Source organism: Zalophus californianus, chromosome 16, assembly GCF_009762305.2.
Source record: "Zalophus californianus isolate mZalCal1 chromosome 16, mZalCal1.pri.v2, whole genome shotgun sequence".
NCBI lineage: Eukaryota > Metazoa > Chordata > Mammalia > Carnivora > Otariidae > Zalophus > Zalophus californianus.
Window position 1 is genome coordinate 3143427 of NC_045610.1, and position 22324 is coordinate 3165750.

The 22324-nt window shown below is 57.2% G+C and overlaps 3 protein-coding genes across 7 annotated transcripts in view; 2 read left to right on the forward strand and 1 right to left on the reverse strand.

The window, feature by feature from the left end:
- Window positions 1-4957, forward strand: part of PFAS (phosphoribosylformylglycinamidine synthase) — a 17083-nt gene extending 12126 nt beyond the window's left edge. The window contains exons 18-28 of the mRNA XM_027624742.2: window positions 88-318; window positions 462-642; window positions 991-1074; window positions 1266-1421; window positions 1640-1759; window positions 2040-2185; window positions 2317-2524; window positions 2685-2776; window positions 2861-2975; window positions 3808-4131; window positions 4240-4957. Of these exons, the coding sequence (XP_027480543.2) occupies window positions 88-318; window positions 462-642; window positions 991-1074; window positions 1266-1421; window positions 1640-1759; window positions 2040-2185; window positions 2317-2524; window positions 2685-2776; window positions 2861-2975; window positions 3808-4131; window positions 4240-4550 (1968 nt within the window). The 3' untranslated portion in view covers window positions 4551-4957. The remainder of the gene's footprint in view (window positions 1-87; window positions 319-461; window positions 643-990; window positions 1075-1265; window positions 1422-1639; window positions 1760-2039; window positions 2186-2316; window positions 2525-2684; window positions 2777-2860; window positions 2976-3807; window positions 4132-4239) is intronic.
- Window positions 4942-21680, reverse strand: SLC25A35 (solute carrier family 25 member 35). 4 transcript variants are annotated; one of them, XM_035724613.1, is made up of 6 exons: window positions 20727-21680; window positions 19843-19908; window positions 19378-19530; window positions 18905-19039; window positions 18637-18734; window positions 18315-18490 (listed from the first exon to the last, which is right to left on the reverse strand). In XM_035724613.1, the coding sequence occupies exons 1-6, from the start codon at window positions 21099-21101 to the stop codon at window positions 18349-18351; spliced, it is 969 nt and encodes a 322-aa protein (XP_035580506.1). In that variant the 5' UTR covers window positions 21102-21680; the 3' UTR covers window positions 18315-18348. The 4 variants fall into 4 exon arrangements, with proteins under 4 accessions (XP_027480548.1, XP_035580506.1, XP_027480547.1 ...); XM_027624746.2 differs by lacking the exon at window positions 18315-18490 and having other exon boundaries at window positions 18526-18734; window positions 20727-21308; window positions 21530-21673; XM_027624747.2 differs by lacking the exons at window positions 18315-18490; window positions 18637-18734 and adding an exon at window positions 4942-5951.
- On the forward strand, window positions 16675-18539 carry RANGRF (RAN guanine nucleotide release factor). 2 transcript variants are annotated; one of them, XM_027624749.2, is made up of 5 exons: window positions 16675-16848; window positions 16935-17051; window positions 17304-17439; window positions 17557-17642; window positions 17868-18539. In XM_027624749.2, exons 1-5 carry the CDS (start codon window positions 16748-16750, stop codon window positions 17989-17991), a joined length of 564 nt encoding a protein of 187 aa, XP_027480550.1. In that variant the 5' UTR covers window positions 16675-16747; the 3' UTR covers window positions 17992-18539. The 2 variants fall into 2 exon arrangements, with proteins under 2 accessions (XP_027480550.1, XP_027480549.1); XM_027624748.2 differs by having other exon boundaries at window positions 16681-16848; window positions 17304-17460; window positions 17868-18153.
- Window positions 21681-22324: the final 644 nt, after the last annotated feature.

Consider the following 22324-nt stretch of genomic DNA (forward strand, 5'->3'; position numbering starts at 1 on the left):
TCCCGCCACCTCGGGCCTGGGTGTGGGGGTCCCCCCCTCCCCGCCCCAGCGTCCCTGGCCCCTTGCCAACCCCAGCTGGTTCTGCAGGTAGACCGCTCTGTGGGTGGCCTGGTGGCCCAGCAGCAGTGTGTGGGAGCCCTGCAGACTCCCCTGGCAGACGTGGCCGTCGTGGCACTGAGTCACCAGGAGCTCGTCGGGGCCGCCACAGCTCTGGGAGAGCAGCCCGTGAAAAGCCTGCTGGAGCCCAAGGCGGCCGCCCGGCTGGCTGTGGCCGAAGCCCTCACCAACCTAGTGTTCGCTCTGGTCACCAACCTCCGGGTGAGTCCCGCTGGGACGCATCTGCGTCCACCCTCCACCTTCCACTCTCGTCCTTCCTGCTCGTGACTTCCCAGCCCCTCCGCCCCCAGCCCAGACTCCCCACCTCTCTTGTCTCTGACGGCCGCTGTTCCGCCGCTTCCCAGGACGTGAAGTGCAGCGGGAACTGGATGTGGGCGGCCAAGCTCCCGGGGGAGGGCGCGGCTCTGGCTGACGCCTGTGAGGCTATGGTGGCGGTGATGGCGGCCTTGGGTGTGGCGGTGGATGGTGGCAAGGACTCTCTCAGCATGGCCGCCCGGGTCGGCTCTGAGACAGTGCGGGCTCCTGGTATGGTCCTGGGGGTCACGGGGAGAGGGGCAGACTTGCGGGGCTGGGCTGGCACCTCACTGTTACTCCTTTTTTTTTTTTTTTTAAATTTTTTATTAACATATAATGTTTGTTTCAGAGATACGGGTCTGTGATTACCTTTTTTTTTTTAAGTTATTTTAGAGATTGTGGGCGAGAGCAGGGAGGGGGCAGAGGGAGAGCGAGAGGGGAAGCCGACTCCCTGAGCTGTCCGGACACGGGGCTTGGTCTCACGACTCTGAGATCACGACCTGAGCCGAAGCCAGGAGTCAGATGCTCCACCGCCTGCACCCTCCAGGCACCCCTACTCTCTTACTCCTTGCTCTGCAGGATCGCTGGTCATCTCAGCCTATGCCGTCTGTCCAGACATTACAGCCACTGTGACCCCAGACCTCAAGCATCCTGGAGGGGGAGGTACGGGCCCTCCCCGCTCCTCACTGCACTGTGTATTCAGAGCTGGGTCCTCTGGGAGGTCCGGGCCCCTTGTCTTGGTTCTGGGACTGGGGGTCTGTGGGTCTGTCCACATGCCGGGAACCTTAGTACTCGTGAGCAGGGCAGGGCATTCTAAGCCGTCCAGCTCCCTCACCCCCGCCCCGTCTCCCCAGGCCTTCTGCTGTATGTGCCTCTGAGCCCCGGGCAGCACCGGCTGGGGGGCACGGCTCTGGCCCAATGCTTCTCGCAGCTGGGCGAGCATCCTCCCAACCTGGACCTCCCCGAGAACTTGGTGCGTGCCTTTAACGTCACCCAGGGGCTGCTGAGAGGTGAGTGAGGCCTTGGGGGAGATGGTGCACGTGACTGACGCATGGCAGACACTCACCGGCTGAGCAAGTAAGGGGGGTGGGCAAGAGGGGTCCGTCGCCCTGGTCTCTGGTTCTCGGAGTGTGCCCACATTCTCCCCTGTGACCTACTCTGCAGAAGGGGGTGCAGGCCCACCAGGTTTGGGCCCTGAGGCTGCTGAGCATTTTTCTCCTTCCTCCAGACCGCCTCCTCTGCTCAGGCCATGACGTCAGTGACGGGGGTCTCATCACCTGCCTGCTAGAGATGGCCTTTGCTGGGAATTGTGGGATAGAGGTGGATGTGCCTGCCCCTGGGGTCGACGGTGAGGAGCCTGGGGTCTAGACTCGGGCCTGGGCTGCCTGCCCCACCCTGTAGACCCCACATCCTGTGAAAAAAATGGAGTGTCCCCAACCCCGTTCCCAAGTCCTTGGCTGTCTGACCACTGAGCCTGGTGACTCACCCATCCGGGCCCCCCCCCCGCCAGCCCCCAGACCCTGAGGCCACATCCTTGGTCCCTGTCTCCCAGGCCTCCCCTCACCTCTGATCCCCCACAGCCCCCTGGCGGCACCCTCGTCACCCTCGTGCCCCCCTTGTTCTCCCAGCGCTGTCTGTGCTGTTCGCCGAGGAGCCGGGCCTGGTGCTGGAGGTGCAGGAGCCAGACCTGGCCCAGGTGCTGGAGCGCTTCCGGGCTGCCGGCCTCCGCTGCCTGGAGCTGGGCCCCACGGGCGACGCCGGGCCCCACGCCCTGGTGAGGAAGGGCAGAGCGGTGCACAGCGGGGAGGCCATGGCTCACCTGTGCCAGCCCGGGGGCGGGGGGGGCGGGGGGCCCAGGCGGGACACCCTTGCTCTTGGCCCTGATTGACGCGCCCCTCCCTCAAGGTGCGAGTGTCCGTGAACGGGACCGTGGTCCTGGAGGAGCCTGTTGGGCAGCTACGAGCCATCTGGGAGGAGACGAGTTTCCAGCTGGACCGGCTGCAGGCAGAGCCACACTGTGTGGCCGAGGAAGAACAGGGGCTGAGGGAGCGGACGGGGCCCAGCTACTGCCTGCCCCCAACCTTCCCCAAAGCATCTGTGCCCCACGAGCCTGGTGAGGGACTCTGTGCCGTCTGGGCTTCCCCAGCCCTCAGCCTGGGGGCTGGAACCCAAGGCCTGGATGCCGGGGCCTGCCCAGGAAAAGGTGTGGGGGGGGGCGTGGTTTGTGGTAGGGAAGGAGCCCTCTGGCCCAGAGACACTCTCCCTCCCCGCAGGTGGTCCTGTGCCCCGTGTTGCCATCTTGCGAGAGGAGGGAAGTAATGGAGACCGCGAGATGGCAGATGCCTTCCACTTGGCCGGGTTTGAGGTGAGCAGGTGGCTGGCAGAGCTGGGGCCAGGGCTGGGCCTTGGGCTGTGTGTCGTCCTATACTTCTCCTGCCTGTCCTGCCAGGTGTGGGACGTGACCATGCAGGACCTGTGCTCTGGGGCAATCGGTCTGGACACATTCCGTGGTGTGGCCTTCGTGGGCGGCTTCAGCTATGCAGATGTCCTGGGCTCTGCCAAAGGTAGGTGTCGGGCATCTGCTCACTCCCTCCCCTGCGCATTCCTGCGGAGCTGCCTCGGTCCCCCCTCCTCCTGACCGCAAGTTGGCCTCTCACCTCCGCAGGGCCATGGGTGGGGAGGATATTCATTCTGGGCCGGGTGCTGGCAGCAGGCCCGTGGGTAACTGACGTGAGGCCGGGTGGCTGGGTGGCACTGGGTGGCAAGGAGCCCGTCTAAAGGGGCGGCAGCTACGCAGCGCCAGCACATTGTGCTCTCGGAAGGCGGGTTCAGCGTGGCCAGATCTTTCTGGTTTCTAAGAGAAGCCAAGAATCCAGATTGGTTTTTTTTTTAATGGTTCTTTTTTTCTTTTTTTAAGAACTTGTTTGAGAGCGAGCAAGCGAGAGGAACGCAAGCAGGGGGAGGGGCAGAGGGAGAAGCAAGCTCCCGCTGAGCAGGGAGCCTGACACGGGGCTAGATCCCAGGACTCTGAGATCATGCCCTGAGCTGAAGGCAGATGCTTGACAGACTGGGGCGCCGCCAGATCCAGATTTTTATATGAAATCTTATTTTTAAACATCAGGCAGTTAAATAAAAAGTGTTGAAAATGCTCTGCTGGCCAGGCCAAAAAACTTATGGGCCATCTCTGGTCCAGGAATGGCAATATTTAAGCAGATAAACCTGTTTCTTCTCTTTGTATTTGCCCTGTAGGGTGTATGTGTGTGCACATGTGTGTATGTGTGCATGTGTGTGCACACGCGCGTGTGTGTATGCACATGTGTTGGGGGCTGGCTGGCACAGGAAAGCGGCCGTCCCCCTCCATGCCAGCCCCACCCTGACATCCCTGTTTCCTCCTAGGGTGGGCAGCTGCCGTGACCTTCCACCCCCTGGCCGGGGCCGAGCTGAGGCGCTTCCGGAAGCGGCCCGACACCTTCAGCCTGGGCGTGTGTAACGGCTGTCAGCTGCTGGCTCTGCTGGGCTGGGTGGGAGGCAGCCCTAGCGAGGAGGCCGAGGAGCCGGACCCAGACTCCTGGCCCGCCCCGCCTGGCCTCGTGCTGCGCCACAATCTGTCCGGGCGCTTCGAGTCCCGCTGGGCCAGCGTGCGGGTGGGGCCCGGGCCCGCCCTGATGCTGCGAGGCATGGAGGGCGCCGTACTGCCCGTGTGGAGCGCTCACGGGGAAGGTCAGGCTCCGGCTCCGGAAGGCCGGGGGAGGGTCTGGGGGGGTCTGGGGGCAGACGTGGGTGGAGGGCCTGAGGGAGCTTTGCCCTCACTTCCCCCCTCCCCCGCAGGGTACATGGCATTTTCTTCTCCGGAACTCCAAGCCCAGATTGAGGCCAGGGGCTTGGCTCCATTGCACTGGGCGGATGATGCTGGTCAGCCCACGGAACAGTACCCCATGAATCCCAACGGGTCCCCCGGGGGGGTGGCAGGCGTCTGCTCCCTTGATGGCCGCCACCTGGCTCTCATGCCTCACCCTGAGCGGGCTGTGAGGCCGTGGCAGTGGGCTTGGCGACCTCCCCCATTTGACACCCTGACTGCCTCCCCCTGGCTGCAGCTCTTCATCAATGCCCGAAACTGGACCCAGGAAGGAGGCCACTGAGCAGGCCGGGGAGGCTCCCCTGGGCCTGATGGTTTGTGCCTGGGGGTCTGCTGTCCTCCTCATCCTCAGACTCAGAAGCACCCCACCTTCTCTCCAAATACGTCTTGGACAGACAAGGGCCAAAATGCCAAAAAAAACAACTCTGCTGGTTTTGTTAATCTGCCTGCTTTTGCCTTATGCCATGGGATCTGTCTTTGCTTTTGCTCTGACAGGGTTGTCTGTGGGCCAGAAAGAGGAAAGAGCCCACACTGGAAAGTGAGGATGCGCGGCCGGGAGAATGTTCCATTGCCCGCCCCCCTCCCCCCCCCCCACACTCTACCCAGTGATCGCCACGCTGTGCCTGCCGTCACTCCTCTGGGCTCGGTGGGATGTTTTATGTGCCCCTTCCTCGCAACGGGGGTTGAGGGGCTTGTGGGTGTATGAAAGCATGCAAGTCAGGACCTGCATGTTCTCATCAGAAAAACAGAAGTTTTCTGGATTCTGGATTCCGCTTTTTAAAATGTTGCGCTGTGCTGTGTAAGCAGTTTGCAGAAGTTTCTCTGAGCGGGTCTCCAGCTGTGTCCTAGGGCTACCCCAGTGCAGGCCTCTGAACTCAAGTGTTTGCTCCTCAATGTAGCAGCTCCCTTCCTGAAAGAAATGGTCAGCACCTGCTTCCCTAGAATTAAGCCTTTAGCCTTTAGCCTGCCTGCCTGCCTGCCTGCCTGCCTTCATCCCATCCCATTCCATTCATTTCTTCCTGCCTCCATCCATCCATCCATCCGTTTCCTTCCTTCTCTCCTCCCTCCCTCCGTTCATTCATTCATTCCATTAATGTTTGGTGATTAGCTACAGTGCCAAGCACTGTCACTGCCCCCAGGGGTTTTATGATCTGATAGAATTTTAAAATAATAGCTCTAGGGCACTTGGCTGTCTCAGTCCAAAGAGCATGTGACTCTTGATCTCAGGGTCGTGAGTTCGAGCCCCACATTGGGTATGGAGATTACCTAAATAAATAAACTTAAAAAAATCAAACCATGGCTATATATGGCACGTGCCATGAACCAAGTGTGTCTGTATCTAAAGTATTTTTCACAGGAATTCCGCAAGGTACTTGATAGGTGCCCCTTCCCACCCCCCCTTTTTTTTTTACAAAGGGGGAATTAAGGGTAAGGATTATATAAATGGCCTAGGGTCACACAGCTTGTAAGGGCAGAGCCCGGAGGCCCACTCACCCCTGCTGCTGCACCCTGGCATCCTGCAGTCACAGGTTTTGGAGGCCGTCCAGACTTGCTGACAGCCGTCCATCGCTTCCTTTGCTCACAGGCGTGTGTATGAAACTTGTACGCAGAGTCCGTTTGTCCCGAAGTAGTTCAACATCTTCATTAAAGACATTTCCCCAAGAATGGAGACTGGAGTCAGATCCTAGAGGGCGGGGGGGGGGGGCGCTGGTGGGTGGGAGGGCAGGGGTTGCTGAGCACAGTCTTCTAGTGGGACAGCCGCAAGATGGAGTATATCATAGTGATGATACAATGTTAAATGATCTCCATGAAGAAAACTGTTTCAGGCTTCTTACTGCTTTGCAAACTGACCTACCCTGAGCGTCTGGGTGGGGGTGGGGTGCGGATGGGGGGGCTCTTAGGGGTCATTTTTGGCATTTGAATATTCTTCCCTGATGTTGGGAAACCATATGTATAATTAAAAAGAAAACGGGCATGCCTGGGTAGCTCAGTCAGTTGGGCTTTCGACTCGATTTCGGCTCAGGTCATGATCTCAGGGTCGTGGGATTGAGCCCCACGTTGGGCTCCAAGCTAGGTGGGGAGTCTGCTTAGGGTTCTCTCTCTCTCTACCCCCAGCCCCTCCCCTGCTCATGCTCTCTCTTTCAAATAAAATCTTTAAACAAACAAACGTTGAGTGGAAAAATAGCTTCCACGCTGAGATGCCTTTAAAAAAAATTCTTGGGGCACCTGGGTGGTTCAGTTGGTTAAGCATCTGCCTTCAGCTCGGGTCATGATCCTGGGGTCCCGGGATCGAGCTCCCACATTGTGCTCCCTGCTCAAAGGGGAGTCTGCTTCCCTCCCCCTCTGTCCCTCTCTCTGCTTGTGCTCTCTCAAATAAAAAAAATGCTTTCCCTCTTCCTTTGCCCCTCCCCCCACCTTTCTCTCTCTCCCTCTCTTAAAACAATAGGCCCCAAATGATACCACTTAGGCCAAGTCCCCCAAAGGGGGCTTAATACCTAATTTGCATTGTCGACCTCCCCCTAAAATGTCTCATTTTTTAAGCTTTATTTATTTTAGAGAGCACAAGCTGGATGGACAGGGAGAGCGAATCTCAGGCAGACTCCGTGCTCAGATCAGAGCCCAGTGCGGGGCTCCGTCTTATGACCCCGACCAAGATTATGACCTGAGCCAAAACCAAGAATTGAACGCTTAACTGACTGCACCACCCATGCACCCCCCAAAATGTAGTCTTAACTGGTCAGTGGAGTTTTCCGATGGGCACCAATGAGTCCGCCACATGGCCCTCTCCATCTCCCAGAGGGAGCTCTAATACGCACGGTGAGACCCCCTGTTCTCCCCACTAAGGGAAAGATCTTGTCAGGAACAGTCCCTTTTCTTTTTCTTTCTTTCTTTCTTTTTCTTTCTTTCTTTCTTCTTTCATGTATTTATTTATTTCACAGAGACAGAGAAGGAACACAAGCAGGGGGAGTGGGAGAAGGAGAAGCAGGCTTCCCTTGGAGCAGGGAGCCCGACGCGGGGCTTGATCCCAGGACCCTGGGATCACGACCTGAGCCGAAGGCAGACGCTTAACGACTGAGCCACCCAGGCGCCCCTACTATTCACTTTCTTGCCCCCATCCTCCTTCCACTTGTACCACTGCTCAGAGCCCCCCTCACTCCACTTGCTAGATGGGTTACTGCCCGATTAACGAATCATCCAATAAGGCCAATTAGATCTTCACATGTACTCAGTTGAATTTTTTAACCATTATCTTTTAAATGTATAGATAATCCCAAATGTAGAACGTTGGGACTGATACCAAGACTTAGATGTCAAGTTTACCTAGGGCTCGATGCAGAAGGAGGGTGGTGTGTGAGGTGGCCGCCGATTGGCTGTGGTCGGTACATGCGTGCATCTGGAGATGGAGGGGCTTCTGGTTCGGAGCACGCTGGCCAAGCAAGACCCACCCTCAACCATGACCGCGCTGAGGCCATGCAGGTTCACAGCACTCTCTTCGCCGGTCCCACACCCAGCTCTTGCCTCTGCCCACCCCTTGCAAGGACCGCCTAGCAAACCCCTGACAGGCTGCCCGTCCTTATTTTCTTCACAGGAGACCAGCTACTCCAAAAGCCCCTCCGCAACCCTTCCAAGGAGCGGCTTTCATTCTCAAACTTCACACACCTCTCAGGGATTTGGGGTTTGGGTCCTCCCTGGACCACTTCCAGATTATTCTCCACCCCCTTTGAAGAAAAGCTTGCCCCATTGTAGGCTCATGGCATCCTAGTAAACCGCCTTCACCCCCTACTTGGTATTCTGCTGGCTTCTCAATCATCCCCTGTGAAAGAGACGGCCAGTCGTTCCCCAATATCTGATTCCCCCTCTACAAATATAACTCTCAAGTATTTTAGCAGGGGTTGTGGTGTGCTCAAAGTAAAGATGCCGTCTCCCAGCTGCCCTTAACAGGTGGGATTATATTCTGACCGACAGGAGAGAAAACAATGTGTTACAACTTCCAAGTGTTCTTAAACGAAGGGTGAATGCTTCTCTTCAGCTTTTCTTGCTTCCTGCTGTCTGGATTGAAGACATGATGGCTGGAACTCCAGCACCCATATTGGATCATGAGGTAGATTTTGAAATTGGCGTCATGTGGTACAAAGTAACAAGGTAGGAGGAGACTGGGTCTCTCGACACTGAAGACTACGTGTGGAGCTCTGGAGGTCTCACGTGTGAGAGACAAACTTCTGTCGTGTTTAGCTTTACTTAGCTTGTAGCCACCCTCCCTAACTCCCCCTCATTCTTCAAGGGCATTGGTTCCTGGCTCATAGTCTTGCTGTCCACCTCAATCTCTCCCATTGTCCTGGATTCACGTCAGTGACCATTTCACACTCTGGACCTTTCTCCAGTGACTTCCTGCATTCCACCTTGGCCAACCACCTCCCTTGGGTTTTGTCATCCCCCAGATCCGCTGCACCTCCAAGCTCACTGACCCGAGCACCCTACCTGCGACCATAACCTCCCTTCCTTGCATCTTCTTTCTTCATCTTCAGTACTCTGAGATCTCAAAGTCATCCGGACCTCCCGCTCAGTAACACCTTCCCCCCAGTCCACTTCTTTCTTCCCCACTCATCTGACTGCCAGGCATAACTTATCCAATGCCCTTTAAGTTGACCACATATCCTTTCATCATTCCCATGTGACAAAATCCAACCCATCAGCTTTCTCTGAGAAAGCCAGAGAACAGGGCAGACTGTCTCATGAATTCATCCTGACCCGCCCATGGGGGAAACGTGGAATGGGAATTAGACATCAAAGGCAGTAAGCGGGACCTGATCTCTCTACACCTGAGCTCTAAAAAAAAAAGCCACCTAGAGGCGCCTGGCTGGCTCAGCCAGTTGAGCATCTGACTCTTAATTTCTGCTCAGGTCATGATCTCAGGGTCATGAGATGGAGCCCTGTGTCGGGCTCACGCTGAGCGTGCGTGGAACCTGCTTGGGATTCTTTCTCTCTCACCCTCTGCCCCCACCCCTGGTGCTCAGGCTTGCTCTCTCAAAGACAAAACAAAACAAAACTTCTATGCAACATCTAAAGCTAATAATCAGGTCCTGTCCTCTTTTCGGGGTTTCATCAGCCAACAGCTCGATACTGGAAGTTCCGCACACCCTTTCCGGCCCAGCTCACTGCTGCGATGGATTCTCTGCATCGAAATCTTATATTGAGCTGTGTGTTCCTCTGATCAGCAGCCTGTCTCCCCAGTGGAGCGTAAGCTCTGTGGGAAGGGGACTCATCTCTGCCCTCCCCTGTAACCTCCCACCTGGCACGGCACCTGTCACCCCCTAGGAACACGTGAATAAATATGCATGTTAACATTAGTAAAGATCGATACACTAAGGGTTGTTGTTGTTTTTTTTTCCTCTAATAGAAGCGTGAACTTGGTCTGGTTTACAGTGGCTCAGCTTTGCAGGCCCTCTCAAGCATTTCTTCCTTTTACTTCCCTTCTCTAGTGGTTCAAGGTTACAAGCTCTTGTCATCACATCAAATGAGGGACACTGTGTGTGTGTGTTGAGGTGTGAGTGGAGGAACACGAGAACAGTAAGTCTTACTTTTTTCTCAGTTTAACACCTGCCTGGCGGCCAGCAGGTTCCCGGGGGCGGGGCAAGCCTGTTTCCCTACCTCCTGCTCTATTCAAGACCCCGGGGCGGTGGGGGGGGGGGGATCAAAGAAATTTCAGCCTGTCCTTGGACACGTGGGGGCAGCACCCAGACGGTGGAGCCCCGTGTACTGCTGGGGTGGGCCTTGGGTTGGAATCCTGTCTCAGGCTTCAGGAAAGACCTTCCTGTGTGAGCAGCCCACTAGGAGTGCCTGAGATGGTGAGTCATTTCCCCCTGAGAAGGGGTGGGTCTGTGCAGCTTTGTCTGCCCGGTCGGTACCCCCCCCCTTTTTTAAATTTTATTATGTTAGTCACCATACAATACATCATTAGTTTTTGTTTTGTTTGTTTGTTTGTTTTTTAAGATTTTATTTATTTATTTGAGAGAGAGAGAATGAGAGATAGAGAGCACGAGAGGGAAGAGGGTCAGAGGGAGAAGCAGACTCCCCGCTGAGCAGGAAGCCCGATGCAGGACTTGATCCCGGGACTCCAGGATCATGGCCTGAGCCAAAGGCAGTCGCTCAACCATCTGAGCCACCCAGGCGCCCCTACATCATTAGTTTTTGATGTGGTGATCCACGAGCCATTGAAACAGCCCTATTGGATCTCTCATTCAGGTAAGAGAATGGTCATGGGCCTGCTCCTAGGAGGGAGGGAGACAGAGTCAAAATGAGCCATCTCCATGAAGGATCTTTCAGGGGAGGCTAAGGTACCGTGGGAACTCTCCACAGGGAATGGGGCCCCAGCTTTCAGGCTCAGGGAGGGGGTCCCAGGAGAAACTGAGGCCTGAGGGAGGGGGGAGGAGCAGCTTGTTACAGGGAAGTGGGGGAGGACAGCTGAGGAAAACTGTCCTTGCAAAGCCTCCCAGGCGAGCACCATGGTGGCTTAAGGACCTGAACGAAGGTGAGAGCCTGGAACATTACCTACAGGGGGGAGAGAGGACGGGCACAGTGAAAGACCTAACAAAGCATGTTAGGGAATCTGGGCCCCATCCCAAGAGCAATGGGGAATCTCTCTAGAAGGGCTCTACATAGGAATGGAGACACGACCACTGGGGCCCACAGAAGAGGATGTGGGGAGCCCAGTAAGAAGGCACAAGCACTCTCCAGGCAGGAAATGCTGGCCTGGACTGGGGTGGTGGAAACGTAGACAGAGAGAAATGGGATGATGCCAGAGACGCTAGGGGACAGAATCGCCGGGAACTGGATGTGGGGGGCGGGGGGACGAGGAGACAGCGGAGCCAATGGTGACGCCCAGACGTGCTGCTTGGACCACCAGGTAGACGATGATCTCATTGGCTGTGGTTGGAACACAGGGAATGGCGCACATTTGGGAGGGGGATGACCTGCTCTGCTCCGGAGGCGCCGAGTCTGAGGCATTAGTGGGATGCGCGAAAGGAGGTATCCAGCCGGCAGGCAGGAGAGATCTGGGATGGAGATGACTGGGGAGTCCCTGGGTGTATGTACGGAAAAGGTCATCTAGGAGGTTAGGGTCCTGCTAACTGGTGTTTAAGGGGTGGGCGGAAAACAGGAGGCTGAGTGGCTGGCTTCCCAGGGCCTGAGTCAGTGGAGTATCCTGGGACACCCCTGAGAAGGAGCCAGCCCAAGTCCTTCACCACCGAGCCCTAGCTCTGCTGACCCCCGTCTTCACCCCGAGACAAACTCTTCGGCATCAGGATCCTTTCCCCACAGAGTGCATGCAGCCCTCCCCACTCCCAAACACTTCCCCTATGGCCGGTTACAAGGACATGACCTCAGCCAAATAAAGCAGACAGACGAAAAGAACCAAGTTATGCGGCACTTTGGCGGGGGCTGGGGCCCCGCGGACTCCCAAGGGCACCTCCTAGGAGAATGTGATGTACCTCACCCTCCCCATGAGGCTCCATCAGATTCTGAGAGCTGCGACAGCGGGACCCCTCCCCACTCCCCCTCCCTCAGATGCAGGCCAGGCCACCAGGGGGATGTCTGCCACCTCTCCCAATTCACCGCATCCAAAGGGCCTCCTCCTCCCACTTCTGGAATACACGATGTGAGGTGCAGGAGGGCAAGGGTCCCTCGAGAGATCAAAAGTGAGGGTTTCGCCAGGACCGAGCATTCTGAGGCCGCGTGCCCTTTGGCAGCTCCAGGCAGAGGGTCCTCAGGAAGGAATGTGACCTAGCACGGTCCCGTGGCACGGTTGTCTCTGGGTCCCTGGCTTGGATAATCCCACACCCAGAAGGAGGAATGGCAGGAGCAGAGGTGCTGGACTCCACCGCTGGGAAGTGGGGGGAGTGAAGCACCCAGTCTGGTGATGTAGGTGCAAGAACAGAGGCCCTCTCTCCTCTCTGCCCCACCCACAACCAAGCGCTTCTCCGCCCCATTTCTGTCATTGGCTTCGCCATTGTTCTTGGCCCGGCCTCCATCTGGGATGCTACACTTCCCGGATCACCCAGATTATGGCTTCTCTTCTTTATTGCTTTTCTGGCTTCATCTCTTCCTCTCCTGTCTCTACCAGCTTCGCCCAGACCCTCATCCCCCTGAACGCAGGATATCACAGACTTCTGTTTCACCCTAACTGGTCTAACGCCAACTGGGGGAAGCATTGGATGCCACGGGTTACCGGGTGTTTTCCACAAGACCACCCTCATTTCAGATGCCAGCCATAAATCTCATGGGTCCCCAAGTCACCCACATTTCTGGCCAACTGGCTCTAGATTCCAGGGTTCCTGCAATGCCCAGAGGTTCAATAAGTCACTGGAACAACTCGTAGAACTCAGGAAAGTGCTAGACTTAGGATTGCTGTTTCGCTGTAAGGACAGACAAACGTTAAGTTCTGGAAGGGTCCTAGAAGCAGAGCTTCCAAGCGCAGGCCCCCAGTAGACAGGTGTGTCACCTCATATCAGTGTATTTACGATCCAAGAAGTTCCCCTGAGCCTCAATGTCCAGCATTTTTATTGGGGTTTGGGGTAAAGGGTTGATGTCAAGGGGCTCAAAGCACCAACCCTCTCAGTCACACGGCTGGTCTCTGTGGTGTGCCCTACCTTCATCCGGATTCTTCTCTTTACATCAACTGTCAACTAGTCATCTCATTAGTGTAAACTCTCAGGGCCCACCAAGAGCAGCAAAGAGCACCTGTCACTTGGAAAATCCCAAGGATTTAGAGTTTCCCTCTTAGGAACCAGGAACGGGGGCCAGTCAAATTCTTTATGGTAGCACATCTCTTGACTGGTCTTGACTGGTAAATAACCTCTGTCTCTTAAGTAATATCCATTCAATAAATATTTATAGGCCAGCCCCTCCCCCCCCGCCCCCACCGCACAACTCAGGGGTAAGCTGAAGGTGAATGATGGGTATGGTCCTTGCCCTCCTGGTGCTTAGAATCCACCGGAGATTAGAGCATTACAACACAGTGGGGTGCCTGTGGTTGGGTCAGGAAGGCCAAGAGCCCCAGGCACTCTCAGAAGGAGCGGTGAACCCTGGCAATGAGTTAGCCAGGGAAGAGGGGGAGCAAGAAAGTTCTAGGTGGATGGCACAGGTGTAAAATCTGAGAGGCATAAAGGAGGGTGATCCAGTCAAGGGGCTGAGGGAAGTTCAGAGTACCTTGCATCTAGAGGGGAGAATGGGGAGATACGGGGCTGGAAAGTTCCATGGGGGGGGTGCTGGGTGACAGCTATAGAATCATCCCCAATACGAGGACACACTGTTCTTCCTCAAATACTGCATTCATGATACCAGGCCTTTGTTTAGAAACCCACTGTGGCTACCACTGAGCTTCCCCTAGGGCCTGGTGTAGGGCCAGGACACATAATTCATAGCCGGGTTTCTTAAGCTCCAATCAATCAGCTTGGATGGGAAAAAGTTACGCTTATTTCCAATGACCTCTTATTTGAAATTTAGCATCTCTTGTTATTGCGACTGTAGATACCAGAGCACTGTAGATAGCAGTACCAGAGACTCTGTGTTACTTTATACTTATCAGACCTGCCACTAGACCTCGTTGATGTGATAACAAAGGAGTACATTTGTGTTCAAACAAAAATCTGGGGTTTTAATTTTGATTATTGTTTTTAAATATTTTCACTTCCTGGGGCTCCTGGGTGGCTCAGTCGTTAAGCGTCTGCCTTCAGTTCAGGTCATGATCCCAGGGTCCTGGGACTGAGCCCTGCATTGGGCTCCCTGCTCTGCGGGGAGCCTGCTTCTCCCTCTCCCTCTGCTGTTCCCCCTGCTTGTGCTCTCTCGCTCTCTCTAAAAAAAAATAAATCAAATCTTAAAAAATTTTTTTCATTTCCTTTGTATCCCTGCATATTTTATTTTATGAATTTGAAAACATTATTCCGAGTAGGGGTCTGTGGGCCTTGCCAAGCTGCCAAGGGGATGCATGGTAGAAAAAAGTTTCAAAACCTCTGCTTAATAGAAGTATGTGTCGTCCCAATTCTTCCCAAATTGATGCTTGAGTTTGGGTGTATTGAGCCATCTCCCTGGTGCAAGTCCATCCCTTCTACCTCCTGGTGCTATCACAGGTGCTCTGGGACACCTGTCCCCAGAGAAACCAGCAGCGTCAACGGCATGCAGGGCATTGGATAAGGGAATGTCCCAGGGGGATGGAATCCCATCAGTTGTAGGTCTATTTCAACCAGTGAGCTGAGAGGGGGACAAACCCTCACACTCCCTTGAGAAAAATGGCTTGGGCCACTTTGGCCTACTGAGATTTGTCCCATGACACCCGTTATCCTAGCCACAGCCAGCTGGACCAAGGATCTCACTCAGATCTGGCTAGTGGCCCGGGAAGTGGCCAGGCAGGAGAGCTTGCCAAACAGGTCCTTAGATTCTGTCTCTTGGGAGTCTGAATTTGAAGGTACAAGACAGTCAGTGGTTGGGAGGACCCGGCGAAGTGACAGACACCAAGACAGATGTGAAATATGAGACGGACGGAAGTGAAGTCCAAGTCGGAACTTGCCAGGTTAGGGCGACCTTCCACCCGACTCTCCTGGAGGAGCTCTGGCCCTGTGCCCGTGTCACCTCGGGGAGATCTGCTTCTTACCACTTGGAAGAGCTCAAGAGCTATAGCGGGCCAGGAGTCCCCGGCTGTACAAGGCTGATCCAAGAGCATGGCTCCTGGCATGCCAGAGACCCCAAATCAGGAAGTGGGGGGCTTTCTCCTCAGTCTCCCTAATCCTGTGCGACCTCCTCCTGGCTCAGTAGGCCCCCACCCCTCGTGCCCAGTGCCAGGGCCCTGTCAACTTCTTTGTCCTCGAAGGTCCCTTTCCAAAGGTTCCCTATCTGCTTGACTGCTCACAAAGCAGCTAGAGCCAGGAATGCCCTGTGGGGTTGGGTTGGGGGTGGGAGCAGACAGACAGCCGACCAGCAGAAACCAGGAGGGAGGGACAGAGAGGTCTGCCACTCCCCACACGAGAGAGGCAGTGTGGAGTAGACCTCTCCGTTCTAGCTCCCTTGGTTTCCCTCGTCCAGGCTCCTTCTCTCCCTCTAGGGTCTGCAACACTCCCCTCCTCTCTAGAATTCCTCCTGGATCAAACCTAGTCCACTCTCTTGGCCCAGAAACAGATTCAGATGCAGCTACATCCATAGCTCCTTTCATCCCAACAACGTTTTAGAGATGAGGACATAAGGGCGAGAGAAGTCTGAGGCTGGTAGTCAGAAGGGAACAGTCCAAGCTACATGGGATGCTCTACAAAAACCCTGCACAAGACCACATCTCCCCAGCGCCACTGTTCGGAGCTCCCACCCCGACCCCCACTGCGCCCTTGCCAAGCGGATACACTTGCATCTCCCAAAACGCGCCCTTTCGGCTCCCAGTCTTTCTCCTGATGTTCTCCTAACACAGCCCTAGGATGCCCTGGTGAGTTTTGGGTCAACCTTTAAGACTCAAAGTGTGCTCAGCGGATCCGGTGAGGCAGGGATCTTGTCCCAATTGCCTTTGTATCTCCAGCTTTGGTAAGGGGCCGAAAATTAGAGGTGTCCCCCGGCCCCAGGGTCATGAAATTATTGGATTCTATAAGTAGGGTCAGCACTTGGAACCCCGTGGGTGGGGTTTATTCAATCGTTCAACAATACACAATAGGTCTGTTATGTTCTAACTCTGCTGGGCGCTGGGGATCAAACATGAATGGAGAAATTAGCTGGGAGGGATATAACTGAGCAGAAAGTTTAAGAACATTCTAAAAATCTATGAAAGAGAAACAACAGAGGGTTTAATCCGTCTTTTCCTCCAGGTGCGTGTGGCGGCGGCCCCCCGTCCCCATCCCCAGCCCCCCACCGCGTTCTCAAGGCAAGATTTGAGAGGGATTAAAAATACCTAATCCCCGGGTTGGGTCTCGCATGCAGGAAGGCGACGAGGCCTGAATCCTAACCGGGGCCCCACACCTGGCCCCACTCTTCCCCTAATTCCCCGCATCCGGGAATTAGCGGTCCGGTTTGCAGCTAGCTGCCATCCAGGCGCCCCAAGGAGGGAGCTGCAAGACCCTCCAACTATTCTCCCCGGACTCAGGAGACCCCACCTAGGCGTCTGTTCCTTGCGCGAGCAAGGGCCCCCAGGGAGGGTCTCAGGAGACAGTGTTAGAAGATGCGGCCCCTTGAAAGACAGGAGACTGGGGGGGCGCGACCTAGCGGGCAAGAGGGCGTCCCAAACCCCAGGCCCGACATCTGAGCTCGCAGCCGACGCCCCCCAGGTCCCGCCCCCGGGGAGAGCCGGGCTTCCGGGAGCCGCCCCGCTGGGCACCGCCCCCACGGCGCAGGCGCCGATTGGCCAGCGCGGCCGCAAGGGCGGGGCCCATGCCTGAAGGGGCGGGAGCTAAGATGGACCGAAGGCGGCGGAGGTGATGCCGCGCGCCACACGTGGGTTTCTTCTACTTCCCTCTAATGCCCGCACCTAGTGCCAGGTCCATGGAGCCCACGCGACACTACCCGCTGTTCGGGGGCGCCTTCTCCGCCAGTCTCCCTCCCGGAGCCCTTGACGTGAGGTGAGAAGGCGCGGGCGCCGCGGGCCGGCCGGGGGGGATGCGGGCAGAAGCGGGGCTCAGCCGGGGTCGGCCTCGCCTCTCTCCAGCGACCTCCGACCGGTCCCGGACAATCAGGAAGTTTTCTGCCACCGCCTGACGGACCAGAGCCTGGTCGTGGAACTTCTGGAGCTGCAGGCCCACGTGCAGGGCGAGGACGCTGCGCGGTGAGGGAGGTGGCCGCCCGCGCGGCTGGCCAATGGGAGGGCCGGAGCCGAAGAGGTGGGCGGGGCCTGCGGCTGGACGGTTAATCAGGGCCATGAGAACTCCCAGGGCAACACCTTATCACCGGAAGTGAACGAAGCTTAAGAGACTCAAAGATGCTGGGGAGCGGGGGGGGGGGGGGGGGGGGGGGGGGGGGGGGGGGGTGTTGGGGGAGTGAGAGACGTCCCTCCCTGACCCCGCCCCCCCTACTCTAGGTACCACTTTGAGGACGTGGGCGGGGTGCAGGGGGCTAGGGCCATGCAAGTGGACAGTGTGCAGCCCCTCCCTTTGGAGAACCTGGCTCTGAGGAGCTTCTGTCAAGAAGCCTGGGTCCTCTCTGGCAAGCAGCAGGTAGCTAAAGAAAACCAGCAGGTGAGGGCAGGGGAGTGTGAGATTCCTGGAGGGGTGAAGGGAGTGGCCGGGGGAGGGGGGGCTGTCTGGTAAGCATCTCAACTCTGATCCCTTTAGGTAGCAAAGGATGTGACCGCACACCAGGCTTTGCTGCGGCTGCCCCGGTACCAGACTGATCTCCTGCTCACCTTCAATGATCCCCCGTAAGGAGGACAGAAAGGATGCGTGGCTCATGACTGGGTCCCCAGGAGGATCTGCTGGGAGGGGCAGAGCTGGGAGACTGGCTGGTGGGGTCCTCCAAGGAAGAGGGAGAGGGCCAGAGGTTTGGGGTCACAGATACTCAGGTCCTAAGGGGCACAGGAAGTGGGAACTTCCCCACCCGCAGCCTGGATGATGTTCTCTCTCCGTCTGTTCCCCCCACCCCCAAGCCCTGACAATAGGTTATCTCTTGGCCCTGAAAATCTGTCACTTCCGCCCTGGAGCCTGGGTGACTTTGAACAGCTGGTGACCAGTCTGACCCTGCACGACCCCAACATCTTTGGTCCCCCGTAAAGATGCTGAAACACTGCGTGAAGCTGCTCAAGTGCATGGGGACCCCGTTCTTCAAGGGGAACCAAGGGTTGGATATATGCCCCTAATTCCTCCCCTGTGCATAAACATAAGACACCTCCTGTCTGCAGAAATAAACTTGCTTTATAACCAAGATAATATCTCTGTGCCTTTGCATCTAACAAGACATCTGGGTCCCCCCAGTTCCCTTTGGTCGTGGAGTGGGGAGTTAAAAGTTTGTGCATAGGATCAGAAGGGACCCAAGGCGGTCCAGATAAAAGGAGGGAATACTTTGGAGTGACTGGTTCAGCCCTGAGGGGGTGTGTGTGTGTGTGTGTGTGATGTGTCCAGGAGGACGGATTAAAAGGGAAAGTTTAAGAGTGACACCCCAGGAAGGGAGGGAGATTGTCCCTTGTAGTGATTCAACCCTGAGAAAATAGACGGGGAGTGGAGTTGGCTGTCCCCCTTGGAGGGACGAAAGGTCACCTGGTCAGAAGTCACCAGGGCATGGGAGTGGAGGCAGAAGTGTCCAAGGAGTGCTGAGCCGGTGGTGTGTGAAAGAATGGCTGTGGTCATTTGGTGTATGTGTAGTAAAGGGTGCGTAACCGGTCCCAGAAGAAAAGGGAAAGGATGGTGTGGGGGCCAAGGCGGAAGTAGGAGGCGCCTATACCCTTGTACATGCCAAAAATGCCCTCTGTCCGAGCAGTCTGCAGCAGAGCGTCCAGCATCCCCCGGTACATGAGGCCCTGAGAGCAGGTTGAGAGGGAGGGAGAGCACAGGGAAGGCGTTTGTCAGAGCCCACCAGGGGCCTCATCTCAGCGGGCTGCACTTCAGGCTGTCCCACCTGCGCCCACCATGCGCTTGCACCCACCGCCTGGCCTGCCCTGCCTGCCGGCCCTCCAGAGCCTTCCCTTACCTTGCCCCGAGCGTCGGTGGGCTGGTTGTAGAGCCTCGTGCTGACCACATCAAAGGGTGTCATGGCCAGGACCACTGCGATGCCACTCACCATGGCAGCCACCAGGGCCACCTTCCAGCTCTGGGGAGGAAATATCTAAGGGTGGAAGGAGGAAGAGGTTTGTCAGCCAGTCATTCGACCCCTAGGAAAGGACGGGCCCCGCCCTGGGGAGAGAGGAGAGGGCTGGTAACTCAGGGAGCCTCCATGCCACCAGTTAGGACACGGGGTGGGAACACTGTGAAGTAGGAAGGGCAGGATGCTCAAGAACTCAGATGCACCATCTGGGAGGAAGTGACAGGAGGATGAGTGGGGAGGGTGTAGAGTCAGCAACCCCCAAGCCCTCCTGCCATTCCCTGACATTGACCATGAGCACAGCTTGCCCGCCCCCTGCCCGCAGTCCCGGGGTGGCCCCACCCCTTCCCCTGGGGCAGTACCTCCCACTGCGTGATGAAGTCCTTGGTGGATGAGAAGGTGCACAGCTGGGTGGAGGAACCGATGATAACTCGGGGCAGGCCGCCCAGGGCCCCACGCCACAACCCCACCAGACCATGTTTCTGGCCAATCTCGCTTAGCGCCTGAAACATGCCCTGATAGGGGGAAGACCACAGGGGTGGGCTTCAGTCCCCCCAGCATCCGGGGCTGCCACCTCACACTGCCAGGGATGGGTCCTTCACGGGCACCCACGTCTGGGCAATTGGTTCCGTGTGGACTTAGAATCAGAATGTGTCTACCACCCGCCATTGCTCCCTTCCTCACTGCTCCAGAAAAGGGGCAGGGTGGGGCTGGATCGATGGGCTCGGTTGCAGCTGTCGGGGGCAGGCAGAGAGCTGGGGTGGGGAGGTGGTGGGGGCAATGGGAAAGAATGGGCAGGGACCCCAGCAGGGTTGGAAAACTCTCACCTGGTGCTTATACTGATGCCCTACAGCAATTTCTGAGGCCGCCTGTGCCTGTAGGTGTGTCTTCACCTGGGAACAAGAAAGTATCACAGCCTATGGCCCAGTGACCAGCCTCCTACCTCAAAGACCCAAACGCCTGACCCCGTCATACTTCCTCTAGGGTGTTCAGCAAGGACTATCCTCTTAATCTGATAATTATTGTTGTTCCCATTAACACATTGGTCATGGGACTCTGTGTCCCTTGGCTCCAGTCCCAGGGGATGGATCTCCTAGCACTGCAAGACACCCCACCCTCCCTATATCCTCCTTCCTTTGGGGGTTGGGTGGGGGATGGAGAGGTTAGAGAATGGCAACATTTCCTAAGAGCGTTCCCCGTTAGGCAACACTTGGGGGTCCAGCCTCTCATATCAGCTCCTATTCCCAGACTGGATCTCTAGCCAACACCGTGACCAGGCTCCCCAACCAACCCTGGGGCCGGTTGACTCTGGAGGGGTCACTGTCCCTGAATGTAGCACCCTGGGAGTGAGACCAGACTGCCTCTCTTCTAGAACTGCCTGCCTCCCAGTGTCTTCCAGGAGGAGCACTAAGCGGGACCTAGTCCTAGCAACAAGCTGTGTGACCTTGAGCTGGTCCCTTCCCTTCTCTGGGCCTCAGGCTATTGACCCTTCACCTATTCCAGAAAACTCAAAGGAGGAGACTGTGGGATTCTAATTTTGTGGTGCCCAGGACTTTTCCTGAACCCTACACCCGCGGATGTATGGCACTCAAACTCCGCATTGTCCCCGACACAAACCTACTTCCAATCTCAGTGTCAGGTTGTGAAGGCCCAGGCCCCACCCTGCACCAAGGGTCTGCTTGAAGGCCCCAGGCAAGACCCTTCTTCTCACCATGTAGATGGGGCTCCCCAGGTAGGCTCCCATGACCCCAGCCAGGGCCCCAGCTGCAGCGCTGCGGGGTTGGCTGAGGGTGCCTTCGGCCGTGTGCAGGTAGCCCCCAGCCTCAGCCAGCCCGTAGGTGCCCAAGCGGATGCCATTCATCAGGAACTGGTATAAGAGAGCAGGGGCCAGTCCCTTCTGCAGGGCAGCCAGGCCATCCACCTTGCCGATGGTGATGAAGGCATGGAAGACGTTTCGGTAGTGCCGCTGGTAGGTGCCCGGGGCCTGCAGTTCTCCCTGCAACTGCATCCTGGTCTTTACCACTTCCAGGGGGTTGGTGAACAAACAGGCCCCGCAGGCTGCCAGGCCACTCATCAAGAAGTCCATGGTGGGGTAGCAGTAACAGGAAGTGGCCCAGGAGTAAGAAAGTAAAAACAAGCTTCAGAAACGGGGTCAGAACTCAGGGGGAGGCCTCCGTGTCAGCAGTCCCCCCGCCTTCCGCTGCAGGAGATAGGAATTTAGAGGTCTGGAGTCCAGAATGTTAGGGTCAGAGGTCAAGAGGTCAAGGGTTAGCTGGAATTTGGGAGTCAGGAGCTGGCAAAAAGAGAAGGAAAAGAAGTTTAGGAGAGTCTGGTGAGAAGGTTATGCCAGGGCTCCGTCGGTCACGGGATCTGAGGTCAAGGAGGGGCAAGAAGCCAGGAGGATGGCAGGTGGATGATGGGGATGGTCGGCTCCGGGGCCCCGGAGCAGGGGAGGGAAGCGCGGATTCGGGAGATGGGAGCCGGGAGGAAGGAAAAAGAAAGGCAGCGGGTTACGGAGGAAGAGGATCCGGGAGAAGATCGGTGGCGTCTGTATCGGGGAAGGAAGTCGGAACTCCGGCCAGGGATGAGCGTCCCCGGGTAGCTGGCCGCCGAAGCCCGCAGCAGCTTCGCCGGGGGCAGCCTGCGGAGGCCGGACCGCCACACTCCAGCCACCGGAGCGCGGCGCCCAATCGGGAGCCGAGGCGAGCCGGGGCCCGCAGCCCCAGCCAATCAGCGCCGAGCCGGCTCCGCGGCCAATGGGAGGTGCTCTCGGCGACCCGGCCCCCGGAATCCGCCGGGAGGCGGTTGGAATTAACTCTCCGCGCGCCGGCGCCGGCGCCCCAGACTCGGGGCTCGGGGAGGGGCGCCCCGGGAGCGGAGCTTGTATCTCTCGCGGGGAGGAGAGCTTGGGCCCGGGGCTACGGGACGGGCGCAGAGGCGGAGGGCGGAGGTCGCGGTCCCCTACGGGGCGGAGGAGGGAGCGGGGTTGGCGCTGCTCCTGGTGCGGGCAGAGGGCGCCCGTCCCTTCACCTCCTGTCTGGGTTCGCGGCGGACGGGGACTGCCAAACAGCAGATCCGCTCCCCCGCGGCCCTGGCGCCAGGTGAGCCCAGAAGCTGCGGCTCCGCCCGCAGGTGCGGAGGGCACACACCTGCTGGACCGGACGGATCTCCTGAGGCTGGGGGCAGGATTCGTAGGTCCCAGCGCCGGGGTGTGGCTGCTGCGGGCCCCGAAGGATGGCGTGGGAGTTCAGCCACAGCCCTGAGCTCTTGATCCTCGCGGCAATCCAGAGGAGAAGGGCGGACGGGGCG

Excerpts from the sequence above, each read along its gene's own strand:
- SLC25A35 (XM_035724613.1), bottom strand. The coding sequence starts at position 21,101 with ATGGACTTCTTGATGAGTGGCCTGGCAGCCTGCGGGGCCTGTTTGTTC. Across the intron at positions 19,040-19,377 it reads ACTTCATCACGCAGTGGGAG|ATATTTCCTCCCCAGAGCTG; the intron begins GTACTGCCCCAG and ends TTCCACCCTTAG. Across the intron at positions 18,491-18,636 it reads ATAGGCGCCTCCTACTTCCG|GGTGACTTCTGACCAGGTGA; the intron begins CCTTGGCCCCCA and ends CTCCCATGCCCT.
- RANGRF (XM_027624748.2), top strand. The coding sequence starts at position 16,748 with ATGCCCGCACCTAGTGCCAGGTCCATGGAGCCCACGCGACACTACCCG. Across the intron at positions 17,052-17,303 it reads CAGGGCGAGGACGCTGCGCG|GTACCACTTTGAGGACGTGG; the intron begins GTGAGGGAGGTG and ends CCCCTACTCTAG. Across the intron at positions 17,461-17,556 it reads TAGCTAAAGAAAACCAGCAG|GTAGCAAAGGATGTGACCGC; the intron begins GTGAGGGCAGGG and ends TGATCCCTTTAG.